This window comes from Leguminivora glycinivorella, chromosome 8 (genome assembly GCF_023078275.1).
Source record: "Leguminivora glycinivorella isolate SPB_JAAS2020 chromosome 8, LegGlyc_1.1, whole genome shotgun sequence".
Taxonomy (NCBI): domain Eukaryota; kingdom Metazoa; phylum Arthropoda; class Insecta; order Lepidoptera; family Tortricidae; genus Leguminivora; species Leguminivora glycinivorella.
In genome coordinates, this window is record NC_062978.1 from 21,393,608 (window position 1) to 21,418,319 (window position 24,712).

General features: G+C 36.8%; 1 protein-coding gene across 1 annotated transcript in view; it reads left to right on the forward strand.

Moving 5' to 3' along the window:
- Window positions 1–17,886, forward strand: part of LOC125229113 (proton-coupled amino acid transporter-like protein pathetic) — a 54,514-nt gene extending 36,628 nt beyond the window's left edge. Inside the window, exons 3-10 of the mRNA XM_048133893.1 lie at window positions 2,060–2,176; window positions 2,750–2,900; window positions 5,527–5,648; window positions 7,283–7,367; window positions 11,483–11,727; window positions 14,425–14,637; window positions 15,641–15,810; window positions 16,208–17,886. Of these exons, the coding sequence (XP_047989850.1) occupies window positions 2,060–2,176; window positions 2,750–2,900; window positions 5,527–5,648; window positions 7,283–7,367; window positions 11,483–11,727; window positions 14,425–14,637; window positions 15,641–15,810; window positions 16,208–16,509 (1,405 nt within the window). The 3' untranslated portion in view covers window positions 16,510–17,886. The remainder of the gene's footprint in view (window positions 1–2,059; window positions 2,177–2,749; window positions 2,901–5,526; window positions 5,649–7,282; window positions 7,368–11,482; window positions 11,728–14,424; window positions 14,638–15,640; window positions 15,811–16,207) is intronic.
- The last annotated feature ends 6,826 nt before the right edge of the window (window positions 17,887–24,712 follow it).

A 24,712-nucleotide genomic window follows, 5' to 3' on the forward strand; every position in this document is an offset into this window, starting at 1 on the left:
TATTTTAGCACAATTTTATTATTTTAAAGGTAGGTCATAATGTGATATGAATTGATGAAATAACACATGGATTTAGCCAGTATCTGATGAGTTAGAATGGAAATGAAAGACATTTTGACTACAACAAGGTTTGTTTATATTGTTCACAAATTCTATTGTCGGCGAATTTAGAAGTATTTTGTTTTTGGTCAATATCTCACAAAGTAATAACAACAACACAAAGTCTGAAGTCCTAACTCTAGGAACGCCATTAATTATACCTACACGCCTAGGCTATTACGTGACCTCCTAGGGCTCCTAGCAACCGATTTTAAACAATGTCCAACTTATATGGAACTCTATACAGTATGTTAAAAAACCGGCCAAGAGCGTGTCGGGCCACGCTCAGTGTAGGGTTCCGTAGTTTTCCGTATTTTTCTCAAAAACTACTGAATCTATCAAGTTCAAAACAATTTTCCTAGAAAGTCTTTATAAAGTTCTACTTTTGTGATTTTTTCATATTTTTTAAACATATGGTTCAAAAGTTAGAGGGGGGGACGCACTTTTTTTTCCTTTAGGAGCGATTATTTCCGAAAATATTAATAGTATCAAAAAACGATCTTAGTAAACCCTTATTCATTTTTAAATACCTATCCAACAATATATCACACGTTGGGGTTGGAATGAAAAACAATATCAGCCCCCACTTTACATGTAGGGGGGGTACCCTAATAAAACATTTTTTTCCATTGTTTATTTTTGCACTTTGTTTGCGTGATTGATATACATATTGGTACCAAATTTCAGCTTTCTAGTGCTAACGGTTACTGAGATTATCCGCGGACGGACGGACGGACGGACGGACGGACGGACGGACGGACGGACGGACGGACGGACGGACGGACAGACGGACAGACAGACATGGCGAAACTATAAGGGTTCCTAGTTGACTACGGAACCCTAAAAATGATGGAAAGTTGTTACAAATTACAATTCATTTATTCAACAAATAGGCCACAGGGGCACTTTTACACGTCAATGTACAAGTTGAACTGAAATCACAATTGATAATACTAATTCTAAGTTCTAACTAAAGTATTACGTTACTACAATGATTAGAGATGTATAAGGTCTCTAAATGTCGATATTCAACTAAACTTGTTTGTAAATATTTAATTGTATGTAGGTATTATGCTTATGATCTAATAAATATTGAGCTATGTTCTCTGTTGCCATAGTTGTCCTAACAGGAATTTCATGATTAAATTAAACTAATGGATAGCAGAGGAATTTTCGGAAAAAAGTCTCCGTTTACTCTGTAATAATATGTAAAATATTTTATTTCGTCTCACAAATTCCAGAACCCTTTTTGCTTAAAAATTAATAAAGTAAGTAAAAAAACGTAATTACTTCTTTTACATTGAACTTTTTTACCTAAAACGAGGGAACGATAAAATAATATTACATAAATAATTTCATGAAACACATTTAATCGACATTTGCCAGCACGTGTATGCATAAAAGGTTATTCGCTAGCGAGTCAAAGTCGTGGAGAGACTCCTCATGTAGGTACTTCATGTTTAAGTCTATTGCTAACGATATAAATTTATATGGATCAGGTGGCCAAGCACGGCCGCATGATATGGGCAATCACGCCAGTGCGTCTTTTCCGCACATTCTGTAAGTGCGAAAGGAAAACGCCGATTCGAAGCTATAAGCTAAATATGTGGTGATTTGCGAACACTAGCGCCCCCCCCCATCTGACGCAAACACCCCCCCCCCATTACCCTGGAAATATGTACCAACCGGGTCTCGGTTTACGGTTTACGGTATTTCATGTTAAAAGGAGGTGTTGCGGCGGGGGGACGTTACCATACTACATTAAAATTTTGCTGGATTTAATTTGTTTTTATTTCCCATACACTCGAACACAACTTGACCGAGCCATACGCTGCAATTCGCGACAAAGCGCGCTTGGCCCAATACCCTTGATTTTGATGCCAAAGAATCGACACCATTTATAAGCTGAATGTTCTTACGAAGTACTTAATACTATATTTCTATTCGTTACATTTTTCAGGGCAGACCTAGCCGGCAATCCAGGATTTCAGTCCACACTAAGCTTGGGCTCAAAAGAAGTCATAAATGAAAAGGAGTACAACCCCTTTGAGCACAGAAAGGTTGAGCATCCGAATTCGTAAGTATTTATAGAAATAAAAAAATTAACTTTCTGACATTTTTTATTCCAAGCCTTGTACATCATTCCATGTGAAATCAACAAATTTGAATTAAAAAGTGTGCTGCATGAATTTTGTTTAAAATATTTCCAAGTTTTGTCTATTCGAAATTAACAATGGGGAAATTAAAATGTAAATGTTGCCTGTTTCTTAATTCACATATATTTTAATCTTTATAGACATTATTAATTCACAAATAGTGATATTACTCAAAATAGTTTTTATTTTATTTTCTGAAAAGCTTATGTGTCCGCCACTAGGTGTTCCCCCTACCGATGTGAGTAATGATGTAATGACAATTTAGAAGTGGACGCAGCACGTTGACCGTGCGGGTTTCGGAAAAATGATTGCTCAATTAATTTAACTATCTATGAGTTGCTGATTTGCAAACCAGCAAACGACGACTGTATTATCAGTAACACACTTTATGTAATTTGATTTATTCTCTAGTCTGAAATGTCTGTGTCATTTATCCAAATAAATAATGAAACTAAATAAATCTTTACATATACTTGTATTTTAATGTATAACAGGACCATCGGTTCCTTGGTTCATTTGCTGAAATCCTCCCTGGGGTCCGGCATCCTGGCGATGCCGAACGCCTTCAAGAATGCGGGGCTGGCGGCTGGCGCACTCGGAACTATCGTCGTTGGGTTCATCTGTACACACTGCGTTTACGTATTGGTAAGTTATACCTAAAGCCGGCTACTCACACACCTGCCGCAAGAGCAATCTAAGGTGTTATGGTGGGGATGACCCTTTAATGCCTCCTAAATTGCCATTTAGCACGATTTGGCCAATTCCAATTAGGAGCAAGAAATTTGGACACGAATAATTGATGTTTATAAGGCACTGGTCCCACCGCGAGCTAGTAAGCTATGAGCTATCGGCTATAAAAACGAACAAAAGATAAGCACTCCCGTGCAAATAAAAGAGACACGGCGATGTTTATAGTTACTCGCCCAGCGGTGAGCTATCAAAATAGCCGTGTCTCTTTTATTTGCACGGGAGTGTTTATCTTTTGATCGTTTTTATAGCCGATAGCTCATAGCTTACTAGCTCGCGGTGGGACCAGTGCCTATCGGCCCTACAGGTGGTATAAAAAAAAAAAACAATTTTTTAACAGCAATGTGCGAAATCAAATTTTCTAATTAATGTTTGAAATATGTCGGGAACACGGAAGCGATACGACTATCAACATTGAGAATCGGTAACACCACAGAAAGTGCCAAGGCTATGCCAATTCTTTGGTGTTTTGACAATACAGGAGGCATTCTCATAGACGTGCGTTCAGCGGGACTATCACTTGCACACTGAACGGCAGGCGTGTGTGTAGAGAACAGCCGAAATTGGTCCAACCGCAGGGCGACTGGAATTGCTCCAACGGCAGGTGTGTGAGTAGCCGCCTTAAGCATCGATCGCATGTGACGCATCGCATCGCATTTCGTCCACTGCCGGCCTACCCGAAATAACAATCGTTGACGTTAGAATTTATTTTATGAATGACTCATCATCCTCCTTGCGTTGTCCCGGCATTTCCCATGGCTCATGGGAGCCTGTGGTCCGTTTTGACAACGAATCCCAAGATTTGGCGTAGGCACCAGTTTTTACGAACGCCACTGCCATCTGACCTTCCAAACCGAAGGGTAAACTAGACCTTATTGGAATTAGTCCGGTTTCCTCACGACTTTTTCCTTCACCGAAAAGCGACTGGCAAATTTCAAATGATATTTCGCACATTGGTGCGAGCCAGCAGGGTTTGAACCCGTGACCTTCGGAACGAAAGTCCCACGTACTTACCGCTAGGCTACCAGCGCATTGTGTGAATGACTACGATTTATTAATTATAAGATCAGGATATGTTAACGGTACTCTCGAACCGTATTCTGATTCCGATCGATACCTTTCTCGTTACTCTATTAGGCTTAAGAGGGTTAATGGCGTCCACAATAGGGGCACAGTATTTTGTAATAAACAACATTTCTGAATAATTCAGCACATACAACGACGACATACATGCGACGTAAAATAGCAGGTAATAAATGAAGCCACTTTCTTCGTCACGTGTTTAAAATGCTTTAACAATAAAGTTTGCAACAGTTTTGCATGGAAATTGTTTAGTTTTTCATTCATTGTCCAATGTACATATAAGTATTTGTATATTAAAGTTGTAGATTCTCTCCTCCACGAGACGCAGCTCAATGTAACTGACTAAATTTATATTGCCAAATAAACAATTTTGTATTTGTATTTTGTAGTTATCTTAGGACCCACAACACAAGCCTCTTGAGCTTACTGTAGGACTCAGTAAATCTGTCGAAAAAATTCCTATACTATTAAAAAACCGGCCAAGAGCGTGTCGGGCCACGCTCAGTGTAGGGTTCCGTAGTTTTCCGTATTTTTCTCAAAAACTACTAAACCTATCAAGTTCAAAACAATTTTCCTAGAAAGTCTTTATAATGTTCTACTTTTGTGATTTTTTTCATATTTTTTAAACATATGGTTTAAAAGTTAGAGGGGGGGGGACGCACTTTTTTTTTCTTTAGGAGCGATTATTTCCGAAAATATAAATAAACATAAATAAATAAATAAACCCTTATTAATTATTAAATACCTATCCAACAATATATCACACGTTGGGGTTGGAATGAAAAAAAATATCAGCCCCCACTTTACATGTAGGGGGGGGGGTACCCTAATAAAACATTTTTTTCCATTTTTTATTTTTGCACTTTGTTGGCGAGATTGATATACATATTGGTACCAAATTTCAGCTTTCTAGTGCTAACGGTTACTGAGATTATCCGCGGACGGACGGACGGACGGACAGACAGACATGGCGAAACTATAAGGGTTCCTAGTTGACTACGGAACCCTAAAAATACATAATACGACCATAATACGTACTTTGACGACCGGTCTGGCTCAGTCGGTAGTGATCCTGCCTGCTAAGCCGCGGTCCCGGCTTCGAATCCCGGTAAGGGCATTTATTACCCGACTACGGCAACGCAAAAGGAGGGTTATGATTTTGACCGGTATGTAAGTGGGTATGTATGTATGTATGTTCATCTGTTCCCTCATAACTTCTAAAGTACTCATTAGAATTTGACAAACGATATTTTGTGTGATGAGCACAGATATTTGTTCCTGAGTCTTGGATGTTTTCTATGTTTATAAGCAAGTATTTATCCATTTAAGTATGTATATCGTCGCTTAGCACCCATAGTAGAAGCTTTGCTTAGTTTGGGGCTAAGTTGATCTGTGTTAGGTGTCCCGAATATTTATTTATTTAATATTTATGCTTCTCCAGGTACGGACATCACAAGAAGTATGCGTAGATGCCAAGAAACCGTCCATGGGGTTCGCGGAGACCTGTGGAGCAGCGTTCGAGTACGGACCGAAGCGGTTGCGGCCGTGGGCCGGTTTCGTCACGTAAGTTACATATAATCATGCTTCTTTCCCAGAGGGGTAGGCAGAGACCATTTACTACGATCCTGACAAACCACTTTCGCTTCACGCACTTTCATAACCACGTAAGGTACAGCGAGGCAAATTTAAAATATATTATAAAAAGAGAAACTATAAATCCCTGAGATAAATCCCCATGGAAAAAGCTTGTTTAATAACTCCCGCTACGCCTGAATGCAATTGCGCACAATTTTTCGAAAATACCTATTCCCTGAAATCATTTTCGTACGAGTAACAGTGGGTTACATAAAAAGTGTATAAAACCACGGAATATAATTATTATAGTATAAGTACAGAAGGCTATCCTTTGATGTTCACAAAATGCCGCCATTCTAAATTATTACCTACATCAACCTACATTAACAAAGGGACCGCACTCGAGCAGCCGACATTGAATTCTATTGCGCCGCGCGAAGGTCGTCACCAGTGAATGGGCCGTGAACTCGCGGCCACCGACATGAACTTGTAGCGCGGCGATAGGATCGCGGAGTGAGTCGCCCCTGAAAAAACGCACCATTTTACCACCACCAACCACCACCAAGGCGTTGAAATGACGCCTGACGGCGTATTATGCTTCCAATTTTATCACTTATCCACGTGGATAAAAATCTGTCACTCTCACTGTCTCTCACACTGATATACCTACTTGCCAAAGCGTGACGGATACTTTATCCACATAGATAAATGATTAAAGAGGAAGTATGATACGCCGGCAGGCATGTACTCTAAGGTCTACAATATAAAATCGAGTGTGGAACGTTTTACATGAACGTACACTCTCTTTGTGGGCTGCAAGATACAGGCCTAGCCTAGTTTGCATTGCAGTCCACCGGATATTGCCTGCGTGTAAAACTTTGTGCTTTTATTTAATTAATAAATTTACTTTACTTTACTTTTAACACAGTTTTCTGCATCAACGAACACAGAAAGGTTTGTTGTTATCTTTCTTAATATCTTATTGCGCAGTTGGAGATAAAAAAAAGTTGGCAAAGAAAATGCGGGCCTGTGAATTGCGGAATGAATTGTTTTTTTTTTTTATCAATGTTCACTTTGATTTTCTTTTTGATTACGAGGAAATCGAGGTAGTTTACTTTGCATAAACTACAGTACCTAGTGTCCACTGGTTATATAATGGCACGCGTATTCAGTGGACACATGTGGAAGTCAACTTATCTACTGAGAGAAATTTGCATTGTGAATTTAACAAGTTCGACTTGTTGCGGTTTATCCGTTTGAATCAGCCAAACGTATGTTTAAAACAATATGTATGAGGTTGTTTTTATAAAATCGACTTGTCGATTCAAATATATTGCCGATTCAAATGACAAGTAGCTTGTTGTTTGAACCAAAGAGCACGTAGGCGCTATTTTAACCAAAAAACTTGTTGAACGAACATGAAAACTGGTTGTATTTTCTCTCAGTAATAGTGTCATAATGGAAAACATGGGTCAGTTACAATTGCCCCCCAGTAACAGTAAACTTAACAACCTTGACAGGAAAGTAATTGTTGTCATGTTACACTTGTTCAGCCATTAAATTTTTCAAAAAATTATCAAAATTTAAATTTTGTGGTATTCTCAAATAAATATTTATTGCAGAACGCTTGTGGACTATGCCCTGACGGTTACATACCTTGCGGCGCTCTGTGTGTACATCGTGTTCATTGCTGAAAACTTCAAAGAGGTAAGCACCCGTAATTTTACAATCCTTGTAGGTTTTTTTTTGATAAACATAATTTACACGTACTTGTGAAATTTTTCTTGTAACGTGTAACTTGTGAACTTGTAGACTTGTAATATTTGATAAACAGGGCACAGCTCCTTGCTGGTTACCTCACAGTTACCTCCTGTCAAGAACGCGACCAGTCGACTTGACGACAGTTGAATACATAGAAATCATAGGAACAAAAATCTATGATAATCACACATTATTCTTATCCACGTTTATCCAAATCCGTTTGCATGTGTTGCGTACGTACACAACGCGCATGTGTGCACCCCGTACGTTTGTAAGAGTTATTACTGCTTTATACTGTGCCTTTACCATGGAACGAAACATAATTTAAAAGATTTTATCGGTTACAGCACTTACAGCTTCTAGTCGAACAAACACTCAATAGTAGGGGGGTGGTAGGGGGATAGTAGACTACCTACATTACACCTAGTGCACCTTGATGAAATTTACAACGAGAAATATCCTTTACCTATAACCAGGAGCTCTATTGAACTCGCCAAAACTGATGTCCTGTTGATATGGATTAAATCGCGAGTTGTAGAATAAGAACAATATAGCAAATTGGACTAGACAAGTTCGAGTATGAAAATCAAACCTAACTATTAGGCCGAAAGTACACTATCATATGTTTATCATAGAAATATGGTCATAGGTCTGTATGCCTCCCTTTTTCTCCAAAGTGAGGAAAAAGGATGGCATGTTGCCTATGATCGTATTTCTATGATAAACATAATATGAATATGGTAGTAGACTATCGGCCCTTATAAATTCTACTATTAGCTTATTCTATTCCCGCGGCTTCCCTCGCGTAAAATTCTAAAATTGCGGAATGCTTCCACCCACCGTTTTCTGGGAAGTGGGGGGTTAGAAAGACACAAAAAGCCTACCTATGTCACTTTCCATCCCTTCAACTCTCTCTACTTAAATATTCACGTCAATTCGTCGCTCCGTTTTGCCGTGAAAGACGGACAAACAAACAGACACACACACTTTCCCATTTATAATATTAAGTATGGATAAACTGTATTTGCTACGTGCAGTGCACGCCTGGTGCTGCCCTCATTTTATAGGCTTTTTCCATGTAAAATGGTATGTTGTAATATTTTCAACGGCCGCCGAATCAAGACTTGATAGAATCAACATGCGGTAAGTATATTTACTGTTGATTTGAAAATGATGCGACTTTGAAATTTAATGTTAGTCGAATAAGGCCCCAGAGCAAAGAGGGCTGACACGGGTATTTTATGATTTTGTACGGAATGTTAGTTCTGAAGTGAATGGTAACACATTCTCCACCATTTCCGGTAAGTACTCGGTATACAGTGTGTTTCATGTAACACGAGTAAATAACTGAACCTTGCTTACATTGTACTCCTCAAACGATGCAACTGAATTTGTTTAAAAGCCTTTAAAAACTGTATCATATTTAGATTATTTTTTGTTCATACAAAGTCTATATTATTTCAGTCAGTGTGTTTGACAAAATGTCAACACAGAATAAACACTTAGTTACAATTTAAAAAAAATGTTTTTTGCTTGATTAGTATAAGGACTGTATATATAGGACTGTAGCACATAACACACAAAATCGTCTCCAAATATCTGAGAATAGCTTTGGAAATCCGATTAAAGCCCAGACCCCATCCGGTCGAAGAAATATACCTACAAAGTTTCACCAATTTCAATATGCACGAGCAATCAAAATAACATAATTATGGTCTAATTCTAAGAAAGTATTGTAACAACTGTACAGGTTTTTGTTCAGGTACAAATATTTATTTAGGCTCTGCTCCCACCAAATGCATGTAAGCGATGAGCGATCGGTGATAGAAACGAACAAAAGATAGTTGCTCTCGTGTAAATAAAAGAGACGCGATGATAGCGCGGGAGTTATAGACGTTATAGTTTATTCATTGGTCGTGCAATGGCACAGTAAAAGATCGTTATCAGCGTGTTGTATTGGTGGCAGAGTATGGTTGGCAAAAAAACAAATACACAAGTATTTAAAACATACCTAACAAATTATGAAATATACATATTTATAATTAACTTATCTAAATTACATTGAATAAATAACTAAACTTTGTTCAACAAATTTGGCTTCGTGCACTACTTTTGACTTGAACTACTTGAATGACAATTCTAGATAGTCGTATCTAGAGTACATTTGATTATTTGGATTAAAATAATATACACTTCGCGTAATGTATTTTTATGACATAATTAATGTCATTTGACGTAAACATTACATTTATAATAGTTTATTAGTTATTTAACACAAAATCATATAAACTAGTAAGAACTTAAACAATAACATGAAAACTAAAATTAAACCTATAAATAAAACTAAATAACAAACTAATGACATATATTGTTAAAAAAATATCGGAAAGGTCAGAAATGACTTTGTGCGTAGAGGTGTAATCCTAAGAAGGTAAGTATTTATTTTGTAGTAAGAACAAAGTGAATATTTAAATGTACTTAAGTATTTGTTTTTTTGCCAACCGTAGCATTTGCCACGAAAAGTCGCTCGCTCTCTCTTTTCAGGGGCGACTATCTTTTGTTCGTTGATAACGATCTTTTACTGTGCCATCGCACGACGAATGAATAAACTATAACTATTTTGACGACCGGTCTGGCGCATTCGGTAGTGACCCTGCCTGACTGCCTGGTTCGAATCCCGGTAAGGGCATTTATTTGTGTGATGAGCACAGATCTTTGTTCCTGAGTCATGGATGTTTTCTATGTATATAAGTATTTATATATTATATATATCGTTGTCTGAGTACCCACAACACAAGCCTTCTTGAGCTTACCGTGGGCCTTAGTCAATCTGTGTAAGAATGTCCTATAATATTTATTTATTTTATTTATATTTATAACGTCTATAACTCCCGCGCTATCATCGCGTCTCTTTTATTTACACGGGAGCGACTATCTTTTGTTCGTTTCTATCGTCGATCGTTCATCGCTTACTTGCTTGTGGTGGGAGCAGAGGATTTTCCGAGAAGGTGCTATATTCGTTTTATAGCAGTGTAGCCTGGCAAAAATGGGTACAAATTAAAAAGTACAAATGGGTAGAAACACCGAACTGCGCTCCAAAACTGGTATAATAGATGTGGGTGCTAAGAGAGCCAAACTTAGGCACTGGTCCCATCGCGAGCTAGTAAGCTATGAGCTATCGGCTATAAAAATGAACAAAAGAAAATCACTCCCGTGTAAATAAAAGAGACACGGCGATGTTTATAGTTACTCGCCCAGCGGTGAGCTATCAAAATCGCCGTGTCTCTTTTATTTGCACGGGGGTGCTTATCTTTTGTTCGTTTTTGTAGCCGATAGCTCATAGCTTACTAGCTCGCGGTGGGACCAGTGCCTTAAGTGGGATTGGGCAGGGCATGTTTGCCGGATGCACCCGGAACGGTGGGCCAAAGTGACGACTGAGTGGTTACCGCAAATTAGCCGGGGCAGAGGACGACCAAAGAAGAAATGGCGGGACGACCTCGACGTATTTTGCAGCGACTGGCAAGAGTGGGCATCAAACCGTGAGGACTGGAGAAAGGAAGGGGAGGCCTTTGCCCAGCAGTGGGACACCATATAGGCTAATAAAAAAAAGGGTAGAAATTACTCAGTAATGCCCAGCAACACTACTGGTATTAAAAATTTGATATAAAATTCTGGAAATAACAAATTACGACTCCATTGGTACATTTGGTACTTATCAAGGATGATTTATATCATTTACAATCTTCATACTAAGAATCGTACCTCCATTTTTAGCGACATCTATTAAATACTATCATAACTACACATGATGCCTACAAAATAATTATTTTTTTCAAAATGTGTATTGACGTGATGTCATGATATTAAAATAATGTCATTTGTTCTTATAAAAAATAAAAACACGCAAAAATATTTTGGGGAGAATATGATTTTGGCCACTTCCAGGCTGCGAAAGAGCGCCATCTAGTTTTAAGCCTAAAAGGCCCATACATACCTAACTATTTGGAGACTACCTAAATAAAGACAACGAAACTAATTTTGAACCATCTGCATTGTTCCAGGTACTAGATGAATACATACCAAACTACAAGCTGTCAGTCGAGACATACTGCGCCCTAACCCTCGTGCCCTTAGTCCTGATCTGCCAAATCAGGAACCTGAAGTGGCTGGTCCCCTTCTCGGCAATCGCTAACGTACTGCTTGTCATCTGCTTTGCCATCACTATGTACTACATCTTCAGTGGACTACCTAACCCTAAGGAACGGGTCATGGTCGCAAAAGTTACTCAGTGGCCGTTGTTCATTAGGTAAGAACCTTCAATCTTTTACCAGCAGGTCTATTATGGTTTCAATTTTATCACTTATCAACGTGGATAAGACACCTGTCACTTTCACACTGAGATACCTACTAGCCAAAACTGACGTGACGGCTGGTTTATCATGGCTTTATCCACGCAGCGCGCAGGATGTGCGTGAATCTTCCATACCTTCCTTAAATGTGCCGAAGACGCCTGGCTTTGGACCGCGTGCGTTGGGTTTTGCCCGACTCAAGGCTTTTGGATAACGACACTTACTTGTAAGAATTCATTAGGGTGAATTCTTGTGAATCGATATGTTGTTGCATACCAAAGAATCATTACATACACAATGGTTCTGTGTATGCATGCTATTTTGGCATATGCTCCCGCAAAAGGGAAATAGTGAAAATTATGTCTCAATTTCATATTGCCTGGAACTTTATAATAGTTATTTGTTATACAAGGGAGCAAAGTTGTATTTTAACCGAGTGTGGAATTGCAACACGAACTAGCGAATGGATTCTAGGGTTGAACCACGAGCGAAGCGAGTGGTTCGAAAATAGAATCCTGAGCGAAGCGTGTAGTTCAAAAATAGAATCCTGAGCGTAGAGAGTGTTGCAATACACACGAGGTAAAATAACTTTGCATCCCGTGTGTAACACATAACTTTTCACCTCACTAAAGCGATAAAAACAACTGGAACATAATTGCACAGAAATAAATCAATTTGCGTTTATTACAATTTCCACGATGCACCGACCGACACCACAAAAGTTTCAAATTAAGAATCAAGAAGAAAATTATATTTGGGTGCGTTCCGTTTCACGCGTTTTGAGATTGCAATGTTACTTAAGGTGCGTTCTGAATAAGTATAATACAATGGAAGAGTCAAAAATACAATTTCTTGTACGATTTCAAGTGTTTTATGGTAAAATCATGTTATAAAATTGTTTGAATTCAATATTTTTAGTCGGATATAATTCGATATGAAATTATTTTTACGTTCGCATCACACGATTTGTTAAGACAATTTAAGCACAAGGAGAAAATGGTCCTATCTGGGACATGCCTTTACAAGAAATTATATTTAAAAAAGTAACTAATGACACGTTCGGATTTCAAATATTCTTTGCACTCTTGTGGATAAAATGCGATTTTGCTAACTGTTTTTAAAGAATAAAAAAGTCCTTTCCAAGCTAGTGAAGTGAAAAGTATATTGAACTAAACTAAAATCGTATACACTTCAGCTGAGTTTGCTTCAAACTTTAAAGAAACTTTGCAACTGTTTGAGAAAAGAAAAACCACAATTTTACACGAGATCAGTTCAACTCAGTTTAGAAAACAGCTAGGTAGTAAAATGAATTCCGAGAACTGTTCCAATATTTGCTGAAGTACTGAAATATGTCTGTTTTTATTTACTAAGTATGGCTGAATAACTGTTCTAATGAGAGAGTTGTCATGTCCCACGCTGGATAAAACCTCCTCACACAAGTAAGTTATCGATAAAAGTTTAATTGGCAAACTTTTAACAAGTACGTTTCCACGTAGTTACTTTGATTGGGAAGTGTAAGGGGATGGGTCATATAGGATTAAAATGAAAATACGAGCGTAGCTAGTGTGATTTGAAGACTTCACGTGTGCCTGTTACGCTGTTATATAACAATAAATCTCACATGCTTTTTGCGTTTTCTGCGCAAACTTAAAGCTTTTTAAATATGATGTATTACTTAAACATAAACATAAAAACATTTTTTTAACATATGCGCAAAGAGGTGGCAAGCAAAAGGTTGTCTAAGTAAAATGTGTAATCACAGTGCATAGACTGCCATCTCTCGACACAAACTTAAAACTTTTGAACCTGAGTTTTGACAATTTGGCCCATTGATATGTGTTAAAATGTCAAATATTAATATTAGCGCCATCTAGCCGAGCGTTCCCTAAAGGTGTAACGCCATCTAGGCCATCGTACCTTTTTCTCTAGGGCTTTTAGGTACGTTTTTTTTCTTAGATTCCTTTATTTTTTATTCCTTTATCCGTCTATACGGAGTTACATATGTCTTTGCCCGACATTTATTAACAAGGGCCTCTACACGTTTGCTTCGGCCCCACCATTGTTCCGTGATAGAAAAGACATACTCACATGCCCAAGTTTTAGTTGCCTGCCATTATATCCCTAAGCTGATCAACCGGTGTGGTTTATCTCTGTCGCAGCCTCCTTGATGAAAGGCAAGGCCCCGGGAACGCCGCGCGCCTTAGTATTTTTCCGCAAAATGTTTAGCTTACCTAACCTAACCAACTTTACTAGTGCTGGCAGTTTGACATTTCATTTAACGTAGTATACAACATACAATAAATATCACATATGATATTAAATATGAGAAATACAACATCGTATCTTTTCCAGGAATGTTAGTGAATTCCATGATAAATATGATTATATATGCCCGAAAACAGCCTGAACAGTTAATTAGGATTCATCCTCCTTGCGTTAGCCCGGCATTTGCCACGGCTCATGGGAGCCTGGGGTCCGCTTTGATAACAGTTAATTAGGATTAATAACATTAACATGAGCCTTAATTGAAATCTAGAAAACACGTGTATGAATTTCTTTATGTCTACCATGCTACACCGATATTGCTGGAAAAGTGACGATGTCTGCTGATGAAAAAATTTACTATGAGTTTTGACCCGAATATTTTTTTTCAGTACAGTGATCTTCGCCATGGAAGGCATCGGAGTCGTGATGCCGGTGGAGAACGAGATGGCGAAACCGCAGCAGTTCCTCGGGTGTCCTGGGGTGTTAAACGTGGCCATGACTATCGTCATATCCTTGTACGGCATCGTCGGGTTCTTCGGATATATCAAATATGGCGACGAAGTGAGGGGCAGCATCACTTTGAACTTGCCACAGGATGAGGTGTAAGTAGCTTTTTTAATAGTAGTAGTAGTAGTAGTAATCACTTTATTGTGTACAACAGTTTATATACAATTTGTAAGTACAGAGATACAAAGGCGAGATTATCCCTATAAGGGATCTCTTCCAGCTAATAGCAGTAATGTAAAGACAGGTGGCGTAAGACTAACCCAATTTGATTTTTTTCCTATGAAAGATGTCGACGTCAAGCACTTCCACTTAAAATTAATATTTAAAATTAATATTCACGATACTGGAAACCCATGCTCTGCAAAAACTTCTTTCGACTTTTAAGTCGTTCCCAAGCTCAATATCTGGTGCTGGTATCAGTTGGTATCTCAGGTAGGGCAAAACTACTTAACATCGTTTTACATTGGACAAAAACAATAGTATGAGGATTTCCTACAAGAATTACGGCCCAGTCACGACATTGGTCTAAACGCGACAGCGGTGAGCGTCAGCCATACGTGCGATTGAAAAGTCTCATCGCTGTGTCTCGCTCCATTAAATGGCCGCCTCTCACCGCTATCGCGCTTAGACCAATGTCGTGGCCGGGCCGTAACGGGCTGGCCACAACATTGCTCTAAGACGGCAGCGGCGTGCAGCGGCCATAGATTGGAGCGAGACACAGTGACGGGACGTTTGGTTCGCACCTATGGCTGCCGCTTGCAGCTATCGCCTTAGACCAATGTTGTGGTCGGGCCGTAACTCTTGTAAGCAATCCTCAAAATACTGTTGTTTTTGTCCAACGGAAAACGATGTTAGTTTTGCCCTACCTAATACCAGCTGTATACCAGCACCTGATATTGATTCCCAAGCTCAACAAATGAAGTCGAAAGAAGTTAGTTTGTTTTTGCAGAGCACGGGTTTCCAGTATCGTAAATATTAATTTAAGTGGAAGTGCTTGATGTCGATATCTTTAAGCTAAGCCATGATAGTGGTGCTGAAACCCAAGATAGTGGTGTAGAACGTATAATTTTTCATAATATGATAATCATTTGATTTCAGATTAGCACAGAGTGCAAAAATCCTCATGGCCCTAGCTATCTTGTTCACATACAGCCTCCAGCTGTACGTACCCATGGAGATGATATGGAGAGTCATTCATAACAAGATATCCGTCAGATACCACAACATCACGCAAATCTGTATCCGGACCGCTGCTGTAGTTGGTTCAGGTACAATATCAAACGTCACTCTTAATTTTTTTAGCTTTACTGGCGGGTAGCCCTATCATATTGATTTTTGTGAATCCCAATTTGGTATTTGCGTCAGGTGAAATCTAATGTTAAACGCAGTTGTCGCGTTGTCATGTATAAATAATGGAATAGCTTCTTTCAAGTTATATCTAAAATAGAATCAAACGTTTAAAAAAGTTGATTCGAATAGAATAGAATACTTTTATTTAAAGCCACACATAAAAGTAGACATGCAAACATTAAAAAAAACATTAGACGTGAAGATAGCACTCCACTCAGCCGCGGTAATCTGTCTCGCTAATGGCGGCACGTACGCCAACGGCAACGGCGCACAATGGATTAAAAAAATAGTGACCGATGTCCTATTTACTTACAGTTGCGCTGGCAGCAGCCTTCCCAAACCTGGAGCTGTTCATCAGCCTCTGTGGCGCCATCTTCCTTTCAACCCTCGGACTCCTCACCCCAGCCATCGTGGACACCGTCCACAACTGGGACCGAGGACTCGGCCGGTTCAACTGGATCCTATGGAAGAACATCTTCATTGGAATGATCTCGCTGATAGCTCTGTTTGCTGGCTCGTACAAGAGCATCAGCGATATGGTGGCCAAATATGGACATAGTGAGCATGTGGAGAGTATGAGTTTAAATGTGACCAGTAATGGGACTTGGGTGTCATAAAAGTTTGAGTAATTTTATTTAGTAGGTATTAACATTCTCACAGCATTATCACAGCTTATATATTATTTACTTTTTATACGTAGTAGTCCCGAAATGGAAATTAAAACTGTTGTGATTAATTTTAAGACTAAGCTAATAATAAGGGTTGAATACACATGAGTTGAACTTACTATTGAATTTATACGAATTACTGATGGAGTACTAAATTATATTCAAATTGAATTCCTTGACTATTATTAAACAATAATGTGATGTGAATAATTAAAGCGCGTGTGTAGAGCTCAAATATCCGCATTATCAACTTAGCCGGGTTCACATTTAAGCTATAAGAACAGGTGCCGTAGCCGAATGGCATTTCTGCGACGCGAAAAGAAAACGAAACGCCGCGAAAGGTAGTCTGGCTCGTCACGCTAATACGCAAGAACGATAGAGATAGATATCTACGAGCGTTTCGTTTCGTGAGTGTTTCGTGAGCGTTTGTGCCATTCGGCTACGTACGAAGGTTACAGATTAATACATAGTGATACCCTGTTAGTAAATCAGGACAGCTACGCCTGCGAGCCGATTATCACATTGACATTGATGCCGGATTTGGAAGGGCTCAATCCATTCGCATTGTATTTTAGAAATAATATAGTATATTATAATATGACTTAACTTAACTTAAAATTCTTTAAAGTTAGTCATAAGCAGATATCAGACAGTTGGGCGTCGTTTGTATGACGTTTTCGGTATAATGAACCATATTTTATTTATTTATTTATTTATTTATGTTATGGAGAACCAACAGCTATAAAACTAGTAGTATAGGTACAACAATATATGATTCAGAAAGCCAATTACAGGATCTCACAGATAGATACAAAGTAATATTAATTAAACTAATGCTAGCACTTATACCAACGCACACACATGCTCACAAAAGTGGAATATAAAGAAAGAGAAAACAAAACAGAAAGTTAAATAAGATGAATGCAATAACAGTCAACATAATTAGTCAACGTTAGAATGACGCCCAGTTGTCCGATCTCTAGTCATAAGGCACAATTATTAATATATTAAATTATCTCTAAATAACAATGCGAACCTTAAAGTTATTTAAGATAAGTTAAAATTATAATAGCTCTAAATACTTATGACATAAATTGAAGATATCAATGTCAGAGGTATATTTTTTTAAAGTATATTTTCTCTGTCTTAATATTGAAACAGATGAGCCTTTATACACATGAACAAGCCTTTCAAGTCATAATAAAATAGATTTATATTTCTTTAGATAAGTTTATTTACTTTATCTATCAACATTAATATTTTATAAGTACAATGACTTAATTTATAGCATAATATTTTAGTTTATTTGTTTACAATTTTATACATGGCAATCATTACAGTAGGCCTAGCACATGATGGCCGCGGGAGTATGTCGCCGCGAGATAGATGACACGTCTTTGTCTGATTGTATTAATGACATAAGGACAGGTAGTCTATCTCGCGGTGACATACTCCCGCGGCCATCATGTGCTAGGCCTGCTGAATAAAGAATTATGTTTTGCATTTCACGAGTAATTAGTTAAACATAAAGTATCAATATACCATAGTTTTCTGTTTAAAACTAGTTTCCCAATATGACTCAAATCCTTGATGAATTTGGTAGGGCAAGTAATTAATTTTATTACAAATGAACAAAATAATTTTGACGTACCTACGTTTATTTTATAAGTATTCCTTTTAAGTTATTTTTAAACACACTAGCACTTTTTCACATTTCTACTAATCTGTTTAATACTCTTTAATAAACTTTATGTAAAATATGTATTGAAAGAAATTACTATGTGAAATACCTTTGTTTACATATGTGTAGTAAAAATAAAGTTAAGCAAAAGTTATAATTACGTCCATAATTTATTAAATTATTATTAAGATGACGCAGTTCTCATTCCCTGAAAGTCGCAGCGACTCTAAATGACAATTAGGTTGTGATGTTTACTAGTTTTATGAATAAAAGTCGTGGAATATAATAATATATGTGTGATTTTACATTTAACATCAATAGTAGCAGACGTGAAACACAAATGCTTATATAAACTCTTAAATAATAAATGTCAAACAGTTTGCATTTAAATGTTATGCGGTTTCCACTAGATTAGGTCCGTATACTTTATTTCATGTGCATACATATTTTCTAATCTAAAAAGGAATATTATACTTATACTCCGTATGAATAATTAAGGACTTATATATTCAAATTCATATTTTTGTAATTCTGAGACTAAAGCTATGTAAAATTATTTTTATATCAAATCATAATTATTCAGTCGTAATGTACATGTAAAAACTCTGATGGCTAATCACAATATATAATGACCTCTTTGTAATTATGTTATTAAAAAAGGTAGAAACTTTTTACGCTACTTTTAATGTTGAGTGTACATCAAGTTATACTTTGAATTATAGTTTTTTCCATGAAATATAATATACATATTATATGTAAAGAAATGATTTTGAGATGTAGTATAAAATGGGTCCCAAAATTGAATAAGTAGGAAAGTTAAATTGTGTTAAAGTAGATAGGTCAATATTCTTTGTAAATTCCTGTACTAAAAAAACATCAAAATTAATTTAGTCACATTTAATATCTTTGAATGTACAGTTATAAAAAAATACCTTAATGTTTACTTCTAGCTACTAACGACCGTATTCATAAACGTTCACTAAAGCTATCAAGCGGATAAAGTTCGCTTGTCCCTTTCCGACGTATTGGTGTGATAGAAAGGGACAAACAAACTTTATCGGCTTGATAACTTTCGTGGACGTTTATGAATAAGGGGGTAAGTATAGGTATAGGTGTATGGTTAAGCTCGTTTGAATATAATTTAACAATTAACTGCCAGAACCGCATAATATTACTTAGAGACCGTCTAAACAATATTTCTATCTATTTAAGAAAGAAAGAAAGAAAGAAAGAAAGAAAGAAACCTTTATTTTGCAAGAATGTAGGTACATAGTTACAAGATGTTAAAGATGATTAGGTAGTTTCCATTTACATTCAACCATTATTGGTGTGCAAAAATTAAATAAATGTCAACATATTATTATAATAAACTAATTAATAGATTGTCGGATATAAAATACAATTAAAATTTAGACAAATGAAATTTAACCAAGTCAAAAGATCACTATACAATTCAAAATACATAACAATTTTCGATTTCAGTCAATATTTATAAATATATTTTAATATAATTAAATGTAGTTAATAGTCTAATAGGAATTCTTTTACACTATAAAAACACTTATTGATTAACCACTTAGTAAGTTCTTTTTTAAACTTGATTTCTGGTAATTCTTTGAAACTGTCCGGCAACTTATTATAAATTTTTATGCACATGCAGTAAGAGTTTTTCCTGTATATGTCTGTATTCTGCCGAGGAACGTAAAGTGCATGTTTGTATCTCACTTGTCTTTTAAATACTTCTGAAGTCTTTTGGAATATATGTGGGTTGTTCTTGACAAAAAGGCAGGTCTCTTTTATGTACATGCATGGCAAAGGCAAAATTTCTAACTCTTTGAATAGCGGTCTACAGCTGTCCAAGAACCATGCTCCACAAATCGCGCGTACACATTTTTTTTGTAGTCTGAAGGCTCTAATCATCTCAGCTGAGTTTCCCCATATCAATAGGCCATATGATAAAACCGAAGCTACATAGCCATAATATGCATTCAGCGAAGTTTCTATTGAAGCAATTTGTCTCAATCGTTTTAGTGCATATACGAAGCGATCGAGTTTGTTACATATAGAGTCAATATGATGTGACCATTTACAATTTTCATCTATGATTATGCCTAGAAACTTTGTTGAACTTACTTGTTCCAATGTGCTGTCATTATATTGTACTTGCAACGGCATATTATTGGTACGGTAATTATGAAATTGTATAAAATTGGTTTTCGATATGTTGATTTTCAAATTGTTATCATTTAGCCATGTTATTATATCATTAATTGCCGTATTTATATCTTCTTCGAAAGTTTCAGGATGTTCACATTTGACGAGCAGGGTCGTGTCGTCTGCGAATAAAATGCACTCGTGTTTCGTACAATTGGGAAGGTCATTAATGTACATTAAGAAAAGTAATGGCCCCAATATGCTTCCTTGCGGAACTCCTGCTGTAATACTTTTCCATTGAGATCTACTCGTCACTTTACTTCCATTTTCAAGTCTTGTGATTTCTACACACTGGTTGCGGTCCCTGAGGTAGCTTGCCAACCATTCTTTACATTTACCTCTCATTCCATATTTTTCTAGTTTGGTAAGTAAAATATCATGGTTTACAAAATCGAAGGCTTTTGTCATATCTAAAAATATGCCCACGATAGGAACTTTATCATTAAGGCTTTCTGTTATTATTCTTGTTAGTCGAAAACAAGCCATTGAAGTTGAGCAGTTCTTTCTAAAACCGAACTGCTTTGGTGTTAAAAGATGATGCTTTGTAACGAAGTTTAGTAGTCGATTATACATTGCTCGTTCAAATATTTTGGCAATAATGGATATTAATGTAACTGGCCTATAATTGCCTAGCTCAATTTTATTGCCTTTCTTGAAAAGAGGCTTGACTACCGCAAGTTTGAGTGCTTTTGGAAATCGTCCCTGTTCAAAAGAAAGATTCATAATAAAACTTATAGGTTCACATATATATGCAGCACATCTTTTGATTAAATTTGTATCTATTTCATCATATCCTGTAGATGAGGTGTTCCGAAGGTATCTTATAATGTTTAATATTTCGTTGCCATCAGTAGGCTGCATAAAAATCGTTTCATTAATAGGGGGCTTCATATGTTTACCACTCTTTATTAATTTACTCTGTATATCCCCCAACGGTTCCGATGTCACTAATTTCACTAAAGATGTTATTTCTCGAGAACCCATTTGTTATTCCGTTGTTTGAACAAAAACTAGAAAAAGTGGAAGCAAACTAACAAAATCCACCAAATCCATGGCCAAAAACGGCAGATAACTGAATAAATTCAAAAAAGTTAAAAATATAATTTTCAGGAAATCGATATCAAATAGAAATAATTCAAATCGGAGTTCCAACTATCAATGCGGGCTTACTCGTATTCATAGTTGAAACTAAAATATTTGCCTAAAGTTTTCATCGAATTCAGCTTTGCGATCCGACAGACTCGGGAAATAGATTCTTCCCGACTACGGTAGGTTTTTCTTCTCGACTATGGGCATTTTCATAATTTGGGACCCCCCCCAATTAGCGTAAGTTGTTGACAAAAATTAACACACTGTCAGTTTTGTGACGATAATTAAGCATGAAATTTCAATAAAAATATTGCTTTTGAGTTAGTTACATAAACTTTAAGCGATAATCTATATTCAGAATGTGAAAAAAGTAAATTTTTAGACAGATTTTATGCTTAATTGTCATTACAAAACTGACAGCGAGTTAATTTTTGTTAACAATTTTTGCTGATTGGGGGGGGGGGGGGCAAATTCTGAAAATGCCCCACGTGGCAACGTAAAAGGAGGTTATGACTTTGACCGGTATGTTTATAGTGTTAAGTAGGAAAATACATTAAATTTGTCAATGCAACAAGGGAAGAAATAGGAAATAATGATTTTATTTCATCCTGATTATATTAAATACAATATAGTACCTATATATTTATTAAAAACAGAAATATATGTCATGTAAATACCTAAGTTCTACATTAAAGAGGCCTAGCCCCAAATCTGGTAAGAAAAGGCACTGAAGATTCTTTACGCCAGATATATAAAATGTCAGTAATGACGTCACCACTATATACAGTGTGTAAGGCTTTTTTTTAAAGGAAAGTTATCTTACATAGTTATTTAGCTTAACCATTTTTTTTAATGGGCTTATTCTTGGCCGGAGACTAGCCAAAGGCAAAGACGTGGCCTAAGATGGAGTTAGCTCGCCCAGAAGATGCCCAAAATCTAATTAATAATTAAAAAATTTAACTTAAACTTTCGAAAAAAAAAATATTGCCAGAAATGTACAGCACACATTTGTCAAGTGAGGGCAATGACAGCTCATAAGTATGAGCGATGAGAGTAATCATCATCATCATTTCAGCCATTAATCGCCCACTGCTGAGCATAGGCCTCCCTTCGTGTACCCCACTCATCCCGGTCCTGGGCTAATCTCATCCAGAAGTGCCCCTCAGTTTTTCGAATGTCGTCCACCCAACGAGCCAACGGATAATGACAATTAAGAAGTGCACGCATGCAGTGTTGGGATTTCGGAAAATCATTTTTTCAGTTAATTTAAATAACTATGATTTGCTGATATGCGCAAACGATTACCAATTGACTGTATTATTTATTATTGGTTTTAATAAATGCCCGGGTGGTGGTAACACACTGTATATCACTACGGCCATGAGTAAGCCCATTTATAGTTTAAAAAATTATATCGGTCTGTCAGCGTCAAAAGTAAAGTTTATTCAAACGAAAATGTAATTTAACACTGATATATCCAATCCATCACGTATCAAGATCTAATATTTCAGTGTCAGACTTTGGATCGGTCAATATTTAAGTAATGACGTCTATTTCTGTTTACAATTTGCGTCATAAATAAATAATACAAATATCGTTCTTACATGTAAATTAAGTTTAAGGCTTAAATTGTGATATCGATAACTTAAATTTTAAGCTAACTTGAAAAATATATACAATTTAACAAATATGGCGGTTTTATTCTACCCATAATTATAATTTTTGTTCGAAATTTTGAGTTACCTACCTATTTATACCTTTATCAGGCCCCGTAGCCGAATGGCATTTCTGCGACGCGAAACGACACCGAAACGCTGCAGAAATGTAGTCTGGCTCAGTCTCGCCAATATGCAAGAGCGATAGAGATAGATAGCTACGAAAGCGATATTATCGTGAGCGTTTGTGCATTCGGCTACGCATTTACATACCTACTTTAAAGTTATTTGAACTATCGACAAAAAAAAACATTAATTATAAATTGTACCTCGTAATTTAACTGTTTAATGTACTCGTAAATCCTCGTCGGTGCAAATGTTAAAAAAAAAATCTGTGATGAAATTTTGACAAATACTTATCCCACAGATCTGATGTCATATATACCATAGATCAAGCAAACGTATCTACTTAGCGTGTCAAATGAACTCAGTGAAATCCACTGAGTTGTCCGTCTTTAATCGCAGCTTGCAGCTTTCGGGCGTCAATTTTTGTAAGTTGAAGTCAATCAAAACATAAAAAATGCCTCGTTACGTGATATTCAATTGCAACAACACAAAAATTATGAACAATCAAGAGCCTGAGACATATTTAAAATTACAGGCAAGAAACAACTTCAGTACAAAATTTGACACGCTCGGCCCCTATACAAATAGATGAACTTGTTTCTTCTATCTAAATAAAGTTCTGTGACTTATCCATTTCTCTAGCGGGGCTATCAGAATCGTTGTAAACTTGTATTTTAATATTTTATGAGTACCTACGTGAACTGAAAGGTAAAATCTGACCAGAAATATAGAGGTATGACTATCATAAGAGGGCGCTGTTATTTAAACGTTCAGTTTAGTATGAAGAAAATAGCTCTAAAGAAATGTTGTATCGTAGTCATATATTTCTGGCAAAGAGGATCGAGTATTATAGAGAGTTACTGTCGAAGTAAGATGTTTAATCACAGTGCATAGACTGCCATCTCTTGACTCAGGCTTAAAACTTTTGAACCTCAGTTTTGACAATTTGGCCCATATTCTTATCTTGATATGTGTTAAAATTTCAAATATTAATAGCGCCATCTAGCCGAGCGTCCCCCAAAGGTGTAACGCCATCTAGGCCACCGTACCTTTTTCTGTATGGCACTGAGGTACGTTTTTTCTTAGAGTTTATCTGTCTAGATGGAGTTATTATATGTCTTTGATTTCTGGTCAGGATTTAAGTTAGGTAATTATGATAAAATGCGCCATGAAGAATTAATTAGTTGATTTGGGTCGCTGGGCAGTGGTCAATTTGGCGTAATAAAGCCTCAGCCAAACATAAAACGTTTTGATAGCGTAGCGGAATGCGCGCTGAATGCGATCGTATTGAGAGTGGTTCGCGGTCAGACATAACACAGCGTTATGGATTAAATGCTAACCTTTAGCTAATTGTTTTATTCCAAATTGATTTCTTATGTTAGAAGTT